The sequence below is a fragment of the Nyctibius grandis genome, chromosome Z (assembly GCF_013368605.1).
Source record: "Nyctibius grandis isolate bNycGra1 chromosome Z, bNycGra1.pri, whole genome shotgun sequence".
In the NCBI taxonomy this organism is placed as follows: Eukaryota; Metazoa; Chordata; class Aves; order Nyctibiiformes; family Nyctibiidae; genus Nyctibius; species Nyctibius grandis.
In genome coordinates, this window is record NC_090695.1 from 99,509,126 (window position 1) to 99,524,098 (window position 14,973).

Here is a 14,973-nt window from a genome sequence, read left to right on the forward strand (position 1 = left end):
GTCAGTCCCTTCGCACGCTGCAGGGGTTTTCTGCTCCCAGATGAAGGAAAATGTCTTACATGAGTCAGTTCTACCTAGAAATCACACCGACAGCTGGACTAAATTACAGGCTGAATACATTTACTGTATTCTGGCACAGCACGGGACAAGCTCAGGTTGCAAAATTTATGAGAGAGGGTTTTGTGCAGATTGGCGAATGGGTGGCAAACACCTGTTTTGTTTCCTGGTCCTTTTCTTAATCCCTTGGTGCTCTGTACTCCAGGGCAGGACTTCTCCATCACTTGCAGCTGTGGGATGTGAATTGTCATTGCCAGGGAATGCTTTCGGAGACCGGAGTCCTGAGTACCTGTGGGCGAGAAGGGCTTCATTTGAACTAACTATCCGAAACGCCTGGTTCCCTCCCTGCTTCCTTACTTTGTTGCATCTAACAAAGGCTCAGATGTTCTCCGGGACACCCATGGGGAGGTTCAGCAACTGCCTCTCCCTTCCTCCTCTGGGGGCTGTTCAGGGTGGTGGTGAGGAGTGCATCCCACCACCAATTTTGGCAAGCACTGGCAATGTCACCTCGCTCTTCTGTGGTGGCTGGTGACCCTCCTTGGTTTGCAGCCAGTGAAGGAGGGCTAATAGGAACCGGCTCTGTGCCACAGCGGGCGCCTGGGGGGTCTCGGGCTGTGTCTGCGGTGCCGCTGGCCAGGCGAGGCTCTGATCCCATGCCAGCAGCTAGCTGGTAGCCGGATGATGGTGGAACAACAGACAGGTTTATAAAATTTAACATCTCGACAATATTTCTAACATAAGAGAACAAGAAGTTCTCATTTTTGATAGAGAAGGAATGACTTCAGACTTTGCTAAATGTCATCCCAGGCTACATTAACTGCTGTCTTGCTCAGAGCCCGCTGTCTAGTTGGTCGTATAAGGCGTGGAGCACCGTTCATTTCCCCACTTGAAATTCAGGTATGATTTGCATCACAGTGGTTAGGGATACATTAGCAGGGGTTTCTTCTTCTAGACTATAGAAGGTACCAGAACCAAGAAAGGCAGACGTGGTATCAAAATCTAGTAAATGAATAGTCATGATCACTTATTAATCCTATTTCAATCCCAAGTAAAATCATTCAAAATCCTAAAAGAAAGAGTCCCTAAGCAGTCAAGAGAGCAGACCCCCACGGAGTAGGTGGCATGGGTGTTTCTGAAGAATAAATCTTAGTGGGAACGTGCTGGGTACCTCATTACCAGGCAGAGAGTGATAAATTAGGCAGCTCACAGAAGAGCTACAGAAATGATGAGGGAGGTGGAGGATCCATCTAATGAGCAGAGATTAAATTACTGAAATCGGTAGGGCTTGGTTGAGTGGCAAGTGAGGAGGGGAGGAGGAACTGTGTGGGCAAGGGAAAGGATGAGTAAGAACGGGTGACTTACAAAGGTTCACCGTGGGCATTGCTCCTGCCAGCGAAGGGACAGGAGGAGAAGCAAGGCCAGCGCTCCCCATCGTGCCGCACAGGTCCAGGTTGGCAGCAGGCTGCTTGTAGGAAAAGCGAGGGGCAGGAGGGAGAGCCCCGCCACTGCCAGCACGGGGAGGATCAGAGGGGGCAGATACATAACTCAGGTGTTCAGCGATGGAAGGACAACTCCTGGCTTCAGTCTTCCCACAGCTTTCCTGGGGGCTGGCTTCTCAAACTGGTGACAGCAGAAACACAGAGCCCAGTTTCCCCCGGTGTCTGCCACAACCTCTCCGATTGCTCGTACAGTTGGGGCGAGGAGCCTTTATGATCTTTGGCCATACAGAGCGACAGAAACAGACTTTAAGGGCTGGTGGGACTTTAAGGGACCATCTAGTTCGTTCCTGTGACTGCCCCTTGTCTAACCTCTTCTATTGCCTCTGCCAGCATGCACCTCCCAGACAATGGCTTTCCCTCTGGCTACGTTTCCAGGACTATTCACTGTATAAATCATGTACCACAACATATTTGTGGCACGTACACTTTTCCAAGTCTAAGAGCTGTTCCCTTTTTTTATAGCAACTGTAAACAATGCATCAGTGAAACAGAGGGTTTGTTTTCTGAGCGGCTCACCCAGAGATGCTCTTCTTCCACCTTTTGTTAATTTTAGGCAAGGAAGATGGATGCAGGTTCCCAGGCTGTATAGTTTAGCTCACAGGAGCCACTATTAAAAGCCATCAGAACAAACACTTATTCTAAACCTGATGCTGTTTCCATGAATGGGAAAAATGCTTTGACAGTGTGGAATGCCACTGCAAAACATCTTGAGTGCCTTCTTGGACCAGAGTTTAAATGTCATTGCATTTTTACTGTTTATTTTCTATTCAGTATGTATTTACAAACTTCATTCCCTGAAGGAGGCAGAGCACCGTGTGAATTAATCTGCCTCTTTTCAAGGTGTTTCACTGCTTCTGATGACAAGTAAATAATGAGGAGGAATTATGGGAGGTTAGCCTCTGAGGTTTTCTGAAAGATACATTTCTAGTGTTTGTAAAAGTCAGGAAATAAGGGGATAATCTCTGTAAGGTTACTTCTTAGCAGAAGCAATAATTGGGATAGCGGCATGTAGAGATTCACAGGCCAGAGACTTTCCTGCAGGGGCCACATCCCCAGCTTACGGCTTGGCCCAGTAGGGCCATTTCTTTCAAAAGACTTGCCACAGTGTAAAGCCTTCCAGAGAGGTAACCTGCCATATCCCTTCACAAATTATTACAAAAGGAAATTACTGTCCCTGTTAAAATCCACGCTTTTCATTTCACTCAAATGTGTCTAATTCCAGCTTCCCATCAATGGGTCTTGTTAAGCCTTTGATAGCTTAAAGAGCCCTTTCCTGTCAGAGGTCGTCTTCTCCGATTGGTGCTTGTGACTCACAACAGGAGCGCAGAACTGGAAGGGACAGCTTGGGCCATCAAATCCCATTTCCCTGCAATTGCTGGCAACCATGTTATAAAGTCCATTTCAAGCTCAATCTTAAAACTAATTGCATGCCTTGCCCCCAATACTCCTCTCAGGAATCTGTTCCAGAACAACATTTCTGCCACAGTCAGAAACCATCTGATTCCCAGCCAAAATCTATTTGTGCCAATTCATACCTCTTCGTTTCTGTGCCAGCGCTGCCTGTTATGTGAGGCCATTTTCCTCCTTCCTTGGTGCTCATCTGCTTGTGTGTTTAGAGAGCAGGGATACGCTCCCCAGCCCTCCTCGCACTTGGCTAAATACGCCAGGTCCCCTCAGACAGGCTCTTCAGTCTGGAGGTTGTCCTTGAAGACTGGCTCTACCCCTGTTCCTCTCCCAGTTTATGTTCCTGGAGCAGAGCTGATGAGAAGGGTGGATGTTCCCATGTCTAAACTGAGAACGAGCCAACCCTCACCTGTCCCTGCCTTGGAGCAGAGTTCTGCTTCCCCCTCATGAGCCAGGCCACTGGCCTTTGCACAGCACCAACCAGGGGTGAGAGACCCTTGTGCTGCTGGGAGGTGCAGCAACATCTCAGAAGGGGCTGTCTGGCCTATCACATAGGAAAACTGGCTCTAATTAGAGTCTTGCCTTTAGTATGTGCAGAGTCAGGCCCTACCAGCTGGTGCAGACAAGGGCTCCCAGCTGCCTGCAATGACTTATTGTCACATACCCCCATAACCAAGAGTTTGGCACGAATCTCAGTGCTGCTGTCCCCTTGGAGATGAGAGCATCACAGGCATGTCCCCCAGGCTGGGGCAGCCACGAGTCACACTAAATGATGGGGACTTAAAAGAAACTGCATCAAAGGGGAGGCTGCTCCATGGGTGCTCACTACAGAGTTCCTCCACCTTTCTCCAAAGCAACTGGTCTTGATCCCTGCCAAAGTTTGGGGCATGAACTAGGTGATCCACCACACTGACCTACTCTGGCAATTCCCATGCAGGGCTGACAGCACCAGGTGGCCTCGATAGACTGGACACTTACTGGGTGCTTTGGAAGCGCTCATTGCTAATTAATGTGTGCAGAAGTGTGCGGGTGTGCAGTGTAAATACACAAGCCTTTAAAAGCAGAACTGTCAAATAAAGCGTTACACTCCATCAGCTCCTATCGCATCCACTGGCTGAACACCACCAGGCACTTGGATAACACTCAGATCTGCTCATGGATGCGTTTGACATCCATGCAGGAGGAATACACATTCTATGATGAATAAAAAGTCAGAGCCCAGGCAGCAGGCCTTTAAGGCTAAACCATTTGTTTTAGAGGGCTTTACATTCCGGTTGTAAAATTTCCTATGGGCTGGAAGCTGGTGCCTGAGAAGAAATAGTCTTTCCGTTATGTATGATTTGCCTGCAAATCCTATTAGTCTTCTGAGCTGCATATCACAGGAGAAGAGACACGAGGGTGTCAAACCAGGGTGTTTTGCTAAGCACTGCAGTTTAGATGTGTGCTCAGTATAAGACTAAAGCTCTGCGACTCTTCATTAAATAGTGTCTAGTTTGAGGTTTATCTTATATTTTTGGAACTGAAAACAATTTCTTTTTTTTCAGTGTGATATTGGCAAACTCAAGAGCAGGGTAACTGATGCCATCAGACTCTCTGTGGGTTCTCCAGTTTGGAATAAATGTATCTCCATGTATGAGAAGGATTCATCTCTCTCAAGGTAGATCTATACATCTTATAACAGTTATGTGAAAGGACATATATATGAGCTAAGCAGAGCAGCAGAGCGAGCCTGCTGTGCTCAGGGCTTCCCAAGAACATCAGTCTGTCCCCAGTCCTGCAGTATGTGCTCCCCCCACCATGACCCAAACTGCACCTACTTGGGATTTTCATTTAAGGTTCAGGTCTGATTGCTAAACTTGCAGCAACCTTTCTGTGGGTTCAGCCTGCCCAGGCAGGGGCCGTGTGCCCCCCCGGTGGGCTCCCAGAGCTCCAGGGGACACCCCCAGGCCAAGCCCCCGCCGCCTGGCACAGGCTGAACAGCTGCCTTTGAGCGCCAGGGCAGGAAGCTGTGCAGGAGGGATGCGAGGTGCTGCCTCTGTCAGTTCGAGTTAGTCCCTTAACATTCACATTACCGTAATGCAGTTGAAAAGGGATCCACGAGTTACAGGAAATGATTTACAGGACACAAGACACTGCCTTTCAGAGGTCTCATGTGTACCATAAAAAATATATTATGAAGGAATAATCTCTGTCGGAACTAGAGCTGCACAGAGAGAACACATGTCCAGCTGAGAGCAGCATTGAGCTTTTGTTCATTATGGGAAAAGTCTGTGCTCTTCCTCTTTTTCGATGAATATTTTTCTCAGCTATGGGTATCTAGTTAATATAGACACTTTATTTTTTTTTTTCAAATGTTGCTTTTGCCATGAGACCAAGCATAGCAGAGACTCCAATGGCACGTTGCTCTGAGGTGTTCCCTGATGAGCTTCATCCAGTAACAGCAAGATTTGGAGCAATCCCTGGACTTCCCCTGTAAAAATCTAGGCCACAGCTCATCAGCTGGGGGAGCATGAGGGAGCTCTGCCAGGTCTCTCCCATCCAGCCCTCACCCAGAGCACCTCTGCGTGGTGGGATGCACAGCTCTGCAGTTTCCCAAAGTGGAGGCTAGTGGAGGAAGGGTCACTGTTTCCAAATGCTCCTTCTGCTCATGGGCAGGATGAGGTACCCAGCACTGATGACCACACAAGCCTGGAAATGTACTCTGTGCTTTTCCAGTGCTTGCTCAGAAGCCCAGCTGTGGCCCTTGTGTGTGTTAACACGCAGCTGCTCTGCAGCTTTTGCCGCCCGGATCAGGTGCTGGCTCTTTGGGTGATCTGCAGCATTCAGATGGTGCTGGTGGTTTGGGGGTAGCAGTTCAGGTGCAAAAGGTTAGATTGCTGCTTGTTCACCTGTGATGGCCTTAGCAAATGACTGTGTTCCTCATTTCATCTCCGTACCATAGCGATGCCAGCACTGTTCTGCTGAGGGGGACCATGGTGGCCAAGAGCTGTGATGTGTCCCAATGCCACAGGGCAACACCTACAAGGGAGAGACTCCTGGGAGACCCCAGAATGAGCGATAGGAAGAAGGTGAGAGACAATAAATCATTTCTTCTCCTCACAAAATCCTTGCTAAAGCCAAAGCTGAGAACTGGAGGTGGGAAGTGCCAAAATGTGGAGCTGGGAAGAGGTGGTGGCTGCTCCAGAAAAACCATGAGGAGGGAGGCTCTCAGCCCTAGCCTGCTGTGCCAAAGCTGGGGACAGGGTTCCTGGAAGAGCAGCATGGAGGTGTAATTGGCCTCACCTAGTAGTGCAGCTCCTGGCACCTAAACTATGAACCCTCCATGCTCCAAAGGGCTTAGCTCCACTGTACCAGCAAGGAATCTACTGCCTGCCCATGGTCTGACACCTCTCCTCAAGCTCCCAGGAGACAGCAGGCTGCCCTACAAAACCTATGCACTCAGCTCCAGATCCTCAGAGGGCTGGAGCCAGGGGACATTGGCCCTGCTGTGTGGGGCTGTCCCAGAGGACCTGTCTGGGTGTTCCTCTTGGGGCAACTGGAGGATTTGGGCAGGAGCCATGGGCTGGAGTCAGTGGGGTGAGAGGGTGAAAATACAGAATGTGCTGGGGGGGGAGGGCAGAGGGGAGCAGGCTGGGGCAAGGCATGGTGATTTCTGCTGAGGGCAAGGAGAAGGATTTGTAGAAGACAGCTGGCACTGCCTGCTGCCCTTGGGGGCTCGCACCCTCCCTGCGGCTGTGAGTGCTGGCGGTGGGGGGATCGGGGTGTGGGGCTGCTGGGGGCTGGCCCCAGCACACCGGGGGCCAGCAGGGCTGCAGCCAGCGCTGCCCCGCCGGGGTCCCGGCGCTCCCCGGCGCCTCCCGCCGCGCTGACCGGCCGCTGTCCGCGGTGCTGATCAGCCGCTGTCCGCGGTGCTGACCGGCCGCTCCCCGCCCGGCCCGGCGCTGTCCCCGCCCGGCGCTCGGCGGGGCCCGGCGCGCTCCCTGCGCTCTCCGCGGCGGCGGCGGGGGCGGCCCCTCCCCGCACCGGGAGCGCGCTCCCGCCTCCCACCCGGCACAAAGTTTAGCAGCAGGAACTCGGGCGGCAACAGTGCGGAGCCGGCGGCACCGGAGCGCGGCCGCGCTGAGCCCAGGCGCCCCGGTGCCCGGCGGGGGCCGGCGGCGATCGTGCCATGCGGGGCTCCCCCCCGGCGGCGGCGGGGCGGGAGGGCAGCGGCGCCCCATGCGGCCGGGGCAGCCGGGCGGCGGCTGACACCATGTGCGCCCGGTGCCCGGGGCGAGGAGCGGGGAGCAGCCATGTCCCCCCCCGCCCAGCCGGGGGTGCCGGGCGGGCGCGGCTCTAAGGTGCCCCCGGCGCGGAAGCTCCTCTGCATGTGCAGCCTCTCCCTCTGCCTCACCTACCTGTGCTACAGCCTCATGGGGGGCACCGGACCGGGCGCCCTGCGCTCCCCAGCCGCCCTCCCCGGCACGGCGGCCCCGCGCTCCCCCGCCGCGTTCCCCGGCACGGCGCTCCCCGGGGCCCCGCGCTCCCCCGCCGCACTCCCCGGCACGGCGCTCCCCGGGGCCCCGCGCTCCCCCGCCAGCCCTCCGGGCAGCTCCGGCGCCCCGGCCCCCTCCGCGGCTCCGACGCGGGCCTCCAACAGCAGCCGGGAAGCGGCGGCGGGCGCCTGGCTGCGGACGCCGCTGGCCCCCGGGGAGGTGATCACGGCGCAGAGCGGAGCCTTCGAGAGGGACCCGCAGGAGTCGAGCACCACGGACGAGGAGCTGAGCCGGGCCGGCAGCCCCGGGAGCCGCGGCGGCGGCGGCAGCACCACGCCGGACTACGGGGAGAAGCGGCTGCCGCAAGCGCTCATCATCGGGGTGAAGAAGGGGGGGACGCGGGCGCTGCTGGAGGCCATCCGGGCGCACCCCGACGTGCGCGCCGTGGGCACCGAGCCCCACTTCTTCGACAGGAACTACGAGAAGGGGCTGGAGTGGTACAGGTGAGGGTGCGGGGGCTCCGGGCGCGACCCGCGGGGTGGGGGCAATGTGTGTCCGTGTGCGCCGCGGCGGGGGATCCCGGGGGTCCCGGAGAGCCGAGGGGCGAACGGTCCCCGGCTTCCCCACCCCGGGTGGCTCCGGTGGGTGGCTGGGCGGTGGGTCCCGGGGACCCCGCGGAGGGCTCCGGACGAGGGCGGGGCGCGGCGGGTCCCGGGACCGCTGCTCGGGGCCGCGGCGGGTGCGGAGCCCGACAGCCGCCCCGCGGGCAGGGCAGGCCGGGCGGTCGCGTGGGTGCCTCGCCTGACAGCGGCGGTGATGTGAAATGCGGTACTTTGATGGGAAGGCAGAACATGAGTGAAAACATCCCTCTTCTGTAATCCCCGTGCACGGAGTGCTTGAGCAGACCATAGCAGTTCAGCTGCACCTGGTGTAAACCACGTCTAAATAGGTCAGTAATTAGTAATTACTGAAATAAACAAAAGTGCAAGTTGTTCCAGGTGATGCTAGGGGCTCGGGAGTGAAGAATGCCTGCTTTCATGCAAGCTGCAGGGTTTACTTCACAAATAAGATTTACTCTTTACTCAACAAGTTCCATGTCAGAAAGTTTTTTCCACTGATAAGATCTAATTTTATTTGTGAAGAAGTCTCTAAACGTTGGCGTCTGACATAGGGTAACATTTTAAGGGAAACTTATGCTAAAAGTCCTGATTATTAGAAGATACTGGACTGCAGTAATGAAGTGTTAAGCACCTTGGCAGGTTTAGCAAATCAATGAATAGCGATGGCTCAGGGTTTCTCTCTCTCTCTTTCTCTTTAAAAAGCTCAAAACTAAAAAGAACGCAGTACGTCAGTAGAACTTGCAAATTACTAGTAGTTCTTCAGTTTATGGTTAAAAGCACCCCCTACTAGTTTCTTTGTAAGCAATAGTCTGTGGCTAAGCTGATAACTTCTGTCTTTTTGTTGTGCTTAGTGTGGTAGTTGTTTAGCTGCTCTGAAAATGAAGGGAAAAAACAAATAGAGGCAGCAAGTTAGTTACTGCCTGGATTATCTGGTCACTCTTTATTAAAATACAGTACACAGACTTCATGTCAATGGTATCTAAATGTGAGGAACTCCAGGCAATTTTATGTGGCAATTGTGGAAGCAAAGTCTTCATAACACTTACTTGGTGTAGCATCCACTTGGCTTTGTTAAAACGCTGAGGGATTTTCTTGAGGGACTTCAGTGAAGTGGAGATCGGCACTGGGAAAGTGCATTTGTCTCTGAGAGTGTTTTCAGCGTGCTGTACCAATGTGGGGAAGGAGTAAAGGACTGACTGTGGTTATTGTGTTTATATATGTAATTTCAGACACAGTATCTAATTTACTGAATTTTCCTGCAGGAAAGACTTGCCTTGAAAAATAAGTTTAGAAACTTGCTGGAAAAGGCTAGAAAGTGGCATATAAAAAGGGTTGGTTTTATTAAAACTAGGCAGAAGAAGATCAAACACGGAATATGACAAGCAGCTGCTTTTTCATCTTTAAAGTCACGCTACAAGAAAAGGGCTAGAGAGGGGGTGTAACTCCTCTCGTGGAGTGAGAGGCACACGCAGGTTTTCTGTTGCAGAATGCATTTTGAAATTTTTCATCCCTGCAGTAGCTCTAGCGTTTGTTTAGCTGATTTCTGGCACTGGTGCTATGGTGCATTGGTAGAGGTGGGAGAAGAAAAGGGTTGGGTCAGAGCTGATTTGTGAGGGTCTGGGCAGAGGAAGCTGGGGCATGGATTCTCTGATCATGGGATAAATAAATTACGCCGCTGCTTATTGCCGTTGTGGCCCTGAGGATTTGCCCTGACTGTTTAACCTAAAGCCATTTCACACCTGCCCAGCCCAAACAGCATTCTCCTTTCTCCTCGCAAGTGTTGCAGCCTTGCTGGACAGGACCCCAGGTCACACAGCGCTGTGCCTCAGTGGGAGCGACAGGTTTCCCCTGGTGCTGTACTGGCACCAGTACCAGGCTCTTGTCACGGACCAGGAGGCTGGCGCGTTTGGGGCTCTACAAATACTAAGCAAAAATGGAGGGGGGGGGAAAGATCAGCATCCACACAAGCAGCTACTTCTTCCTGACCTTCTCTGAGATTGCCTGATTGAGTGCACCAAGAAGGCTGACTGCTTGCAGCTGTGTCCCAGGTAGAGTAATTGGAGATTTCTTCTATCCACAGAAATGTAAATTTTCTTTAAGCAAAGAAGCAGCTATTGAAGTGTTTATGCCAGCATCTCCTTACAGTGACTTCTATCACTTGTTTACATTTTGCATATAACACTTCTCTTTATGCATTAGGAGCTGTTAGCTTTTAATACTGTCAAGTTTTTTCTTCTGTAGTGAAATAAGGAAACAGACCCTCAGCATTCCTTGCCTTGTCATTCAGTGCTGAGAATATCTTCTAGTCCGGCAGAGCTGTAGGGAAGAGAAGCAATTTCCCCACCTTAGTTTCTCTGCCTGTAAAATGGAGACAGGACCTAAACGCTGCCATTCCTTTTGTGTGTGTCCCGTGCTGCGTTATTCGTGTCTTGGGTGCCTTGAGGTTAGTCAGCCATAAACACTGTGCCCAGGACCTGTACGGGGACAGCAGTCAGGGGCTGAAGTTGGAGCAAACGGAGGTTCCTGCCTGTTGGCGGGCGCAGCGTGGCAAGGCTCTTACACCAGCTCCCTGCAGTCGGCTCTGTTTCCTGGTAACCTTTGGGAAAGCTGTGCTGTCTGTGGTCGCTGGAGCTCCGCAGGCAGGGTTCATGTGGGCATTACCGAGCTGAGGTCTTCCTGCGCAGGTACAGATACGAACTGGGCTGAAGGCTGGTGTCGGTTGGTTAGTGTTGTGCTGCCAGAATGGTTTGTAATTTGTGATTCTGTACATCGTACTGTTGGGCTGTCTGAAGGACAAGTTCAATGATACAGCTTTCCTTAAACTGCACTTCATGCCCCCGTGTACATTAACTGTTGTTGATAAATTTCCTAGCTTGATTTTTTTTTTTTTTTTTTTTCCTTACTGCAGAAGGTAACTTGACTGCTGTTAAACAGTGTGATGAAGGCTGAGTGGGAAGTGACTTTTAACCTTTCCTTTTGTTAACAGTGTGGCAATCCTTCTCTCTGGTGTATCTGGTACTTGCATATCTTCATCTCTCTCTCGTAAGTCCGGGACACTGATACCTGGCAGTAAGTATTATCCTTGGTGATGAACTTTTCTGACTTTGTCTCTTACAATACGCCAGAACTTCATCCCACTGTGGACGAAGGTTGTGGCAAGGAGCAGGTACCTGCCTTTGCTTTGGAAGTTGCTGGTGGCTCTTTTTCACCCGCTCGTTCCTTCTAAACCACAGGATATGCCATCCTTCCCTATGGGAACTGCTGCTGATTTTTAGTCAGCACTGCGTGTCTCTCTGCTCCCCCACATGCCTGGGGCAGCTCTTGCTGCCCGGTCAGGGGTAACCCCCTGCACGGCCCCCGTGGCCAGGCTGGGCCGGAGGCGCTCGCACAGGTGACGTGCTCTCTCCCGCGCAATGCTCATGCCTCAGTGGGCATGGCCCATGCCGTGAGCTCTGCCGCGAGCTATCCTGCAGCAGGAAATGTATAGTGAGAGCATTTCTGAAAGCGCAGCAAGGACAGCAGGATGATGGGGAGGTTCTGGAGGCTCCTGAGCACTAAAGAAATTTAGCTTCCATCTACAAGTGCTCATTGCCAGCATAAAGAGAAGCAGCATCTGGGACATGGCCAAGTTCCTCGCCTGGGCATGAAACAAGGGTGCGTGAGCATGAGGGGATTTTGTGGATGAGGGGAACTGCAAACTGCCCACAGCACTTGCCCCATGGACAGGTTTGTCACCTTTCCAGCAGTGGGATGGTTTCACGTGTGCAGACTCTGACACCTCCGGGTGCTCAGGCACTGCTGGTGACCGGTCTGGAGGCGTCGGAGGGGAAGCACTTTTGGGTGGCTGTGTGAAGAGAAGGGGGGCTCTTAGCACCGGGGCAGGTGGTGCTTTAGCTTGTCGTTCTGCTTGTGTGAATGACCAACACTATAGATCTTAGATCTCGGTCTCTCTCTGAGCTGAGTGGAGCAGCCCAGTGCTCCGAGCCCACTGTTCCCAGCTGCCCACAGGCTCAGCACAGCGAGGTGGTTCAGTTTTGTCCCTTCACTCTTTCAAGGCTGTCTCAACATGCTCTGTTTAGCAGAAAAGTGAGGATTTGTAACAGCATTTTGAAAACAAATTTGAAGTTTTAACAAAATTATGATCTCCACAATGCAAAGAGAGTATCTGATAGCGGTGAACTTAAATTGTGGAGTTTTAAAGTTCACTGATTTGAAGATTATTCCAAATAATTAGGAGTTAAATTCTATGTGTACATGCACATTGCTTTACTCCTTGCCTCCCTCTCGGTGGAGCCTTCACGGAGAAGCTGCAGCAATGCCTCTGTAGTTAGACCACGTCCCTCGCCCTGCCCTAGGCCTCCACGTTAAGCACTCATACAGGGGCGTAGCTTTATGCGTGGAGCAGTCCCGTTGCAGCCACTGCAGGGAGCAGTCACCATGACAGGCAATGAAATGGTTTGCATGTCTAATGCTATTTTCACCGTCTGTCTGGGTTTTTTTGGAGCGTTCTCCCTAGCAGCCAGGCCTGTGTGCTGTTCTGTGAGCTGCTACCCTCACACAAATGATGAATAATACCGTGACAGGGAGCTCTTCTCCCAGTAATAAACACACGCTCTCGAGCCAGCGGTTCCGAGGAGCAGCTGGCTGTGGCTGCGGAGCCAGCGCTCTCCGTCGTGTCCCTGTGGACATTAAACTCATCTGTGTTGGGGAAGCAGCTGTCACGCACTGTTATCGCTGTAACGGGCTCTGCTCCTCCCGAGGGCCGCGCGCCGTCTCGCCTACCCTCCTGCATGCTGATCTCGGTGTGCACCGGGGCTGATGCTGCCTCAGGGTGCCCGGCTCTCGCCGCTGCCGGCAGAAACGGTGCCGGTGGTGTCTGAGGACGTGCGGTGCGGCCCCCCGCAGCATCCCTTAACAGCTGTCGGACAGCAATAGCTTGGGGCCATTTCTGCCTCGGTCCCACGCGGCGCGACCCTCGCCGGGAGCTGTAATTGCGTTGCTGGGTAATGCTTGTGCCTCTCCGATCGGCTCAGGGTGTTCAGAAAATCAAAACACTTCCCTCAGCGCTGCGAGACTGCTGATGGGCACTACGGGGACACCTGCAGCGGACGGATAGATCGGGCTTTGCTGCTAATGACGGGCACCGCTGCAGATGCCTGGTAACTGCTGGATTTCTCTGCAAAAGGCCTTCCCAGTGTACCGTGCCCTCTGCACTTCTGGTAACTTAGGGAAAGTGCATTGATTTTTTTTCTGGGACCTGCTGTGAGTTGGCTTTTGCTGAAATGTAGTGACTCAGCTGCACTCCCTCCTCTGTGGATCCAATGCATTGGGATTAATCTGGGTTGAAGACTGTACGAGTATTTCCATGTAACACGGCTCTTTCGATACCTTGTCCTCTTCACCTTTCCTAAACCTTTAGGTCAGGTTAGATCCTACATGTGCACTGTTTTTCCTAGCCCAAGCCTTCCATGCAGAGCAAGCACAGGTTTGCAACACCGACCTCCCACCGATGCCAGGGACCAGCTCTCAGTAAAGCTGGCGGAGGGTCTGGGCTGAGCTTGGTGACAGGCTGGAGGCTGAGCGGGGGGCCAGGCTCTTCACTGGTGGGTCCCTGTGTTTCACCCGTCTGGGGGCTGGAGAGAGGCCACTCCAGCATCAGGCATGGATTTTCTTCTGCACCGAGAGCTACCGGAGGGAACCCACCGTGTGCCAGAGCTGGGGGTCTCCTGGCCTCTGCCCCTGCCTGTGTGCTGGGCCAGGGGAGCCCACCCTGCCCCCTTGCTGGGCAGCAGTCCTCTCCCAGCCTTTCCGCTCGGTTTCAGCTCAAGCGCTGGGATGCAGGAATGAATCTGGCCTCTTTGCAGCGTTTTATCACCTGATGATGGTTATCCACAGGCCCCTCGATTGCAGCCACGGGAACGGCAGCTGCTTTCAGCGCCCGCAGCCCCTCCACGCTGTGCTCGCGCTTCTTGCAAAGAGGGTGAGAGAAGCGTGAGGGACGACACGCTGGGGAGGGCTCTGGAGCGCCCGCTCCCGCGCAGCTGGTCGCTGCTTCTGCCTCCGGGGACAACGCGTGTGTTTGCGGGTGCGTGGAGCGGGGCGAGCTGTGGGAGTGGGAGCAGCACGGCCGCGCTGAGCCCCCAGCAGCCCCCCGGTACCTGCCCCGCTCAGCCCGGCAGGACGCGGCCGGCACCGCTCGCTCGGCAGGGCGGAGGGGGGTCCCACTGCGCACCCAGCTGGGTCCTGCCCCGAGCCCCGCCGTGTGCCCGGACCCCGCGACCGGGAGCAGCCCCGCGCCTCCCAGAAGCGCTTGGGAAGGTTCTGAACGCCGGGCTCGGGAAGGCAGCCAGGCGAGGCAGAGCTGGCTCTGCCCATGGCTGTTGGAGCATCCCCTGGAGCACGTAGGGAACCGTCGTGTGTCGCCAGGCCTGAGATAATCTGACTGTTGTGCTGTATTTTCAAGAACACTCCTTCTCTAGGATTTTGCTCGATAATCCACTAAGTAAACACTACAGTGCTTTGCTGCTAATGGTTTAAGTGTTATTTGTAGGGTCAAAGTTTGTGAGCTTCGCTCCATGTATCGCTCAAGCGTGTAGATGGTACAAAAAACCCAGAAACAGGCCTGGGGAAAAACAGCCCCTTGGAAAAGAGAAAGGCAAAAAGTCAGTCTGTTGCGTTCGTGGGTTTAAGTGATGAGCCTGACCCCTGCTCGGTTTCTGACTTAGCGAGGCTCGTTCTGCTCTGTTCCAAGCCCAGACTAGCAAAGAAGGAACAACAGGTTCGCAAAGAAAGTTATGGACAAAGGCTTTTGATTTTCAAAGTGAAAATTCCAGCACAAATTGGTGACACCGTGTATCGAGAGAGGTCAGAGTCTTTTGCTTTTCATGGATTTCTCTTACCTCTTGTTGTCATGGGGAC

At 53.5% G+C, this 14,973-nt stretch overlaps 1 protein-coding gene across 1 annotated transcript in view; it reads left to right on the forward strand.

The window, feature by feature from the left end:
- The first annotated feature begins 7,252 nt into the window (after window positions 1-7,252).
- HS3ST4 (heparan sulfate-glucosamine 3-sulfotransferase 4) overlaps window positions 7,253-14,973 on the forward strand; it is a 49,515-nt gene continuing 41,794 nt past the window's right edge. Inside the window, exon 1 of the mRNA XM_068423272.1 lies at window positions 7,253-7,938. Within this exon, the coding sequence (XP_068279373.1) occupies window positions 7,253-7,938 (686 nt within the window). The remainder of the gene's footprint in view (window positions 7,939-14,973) is intronic.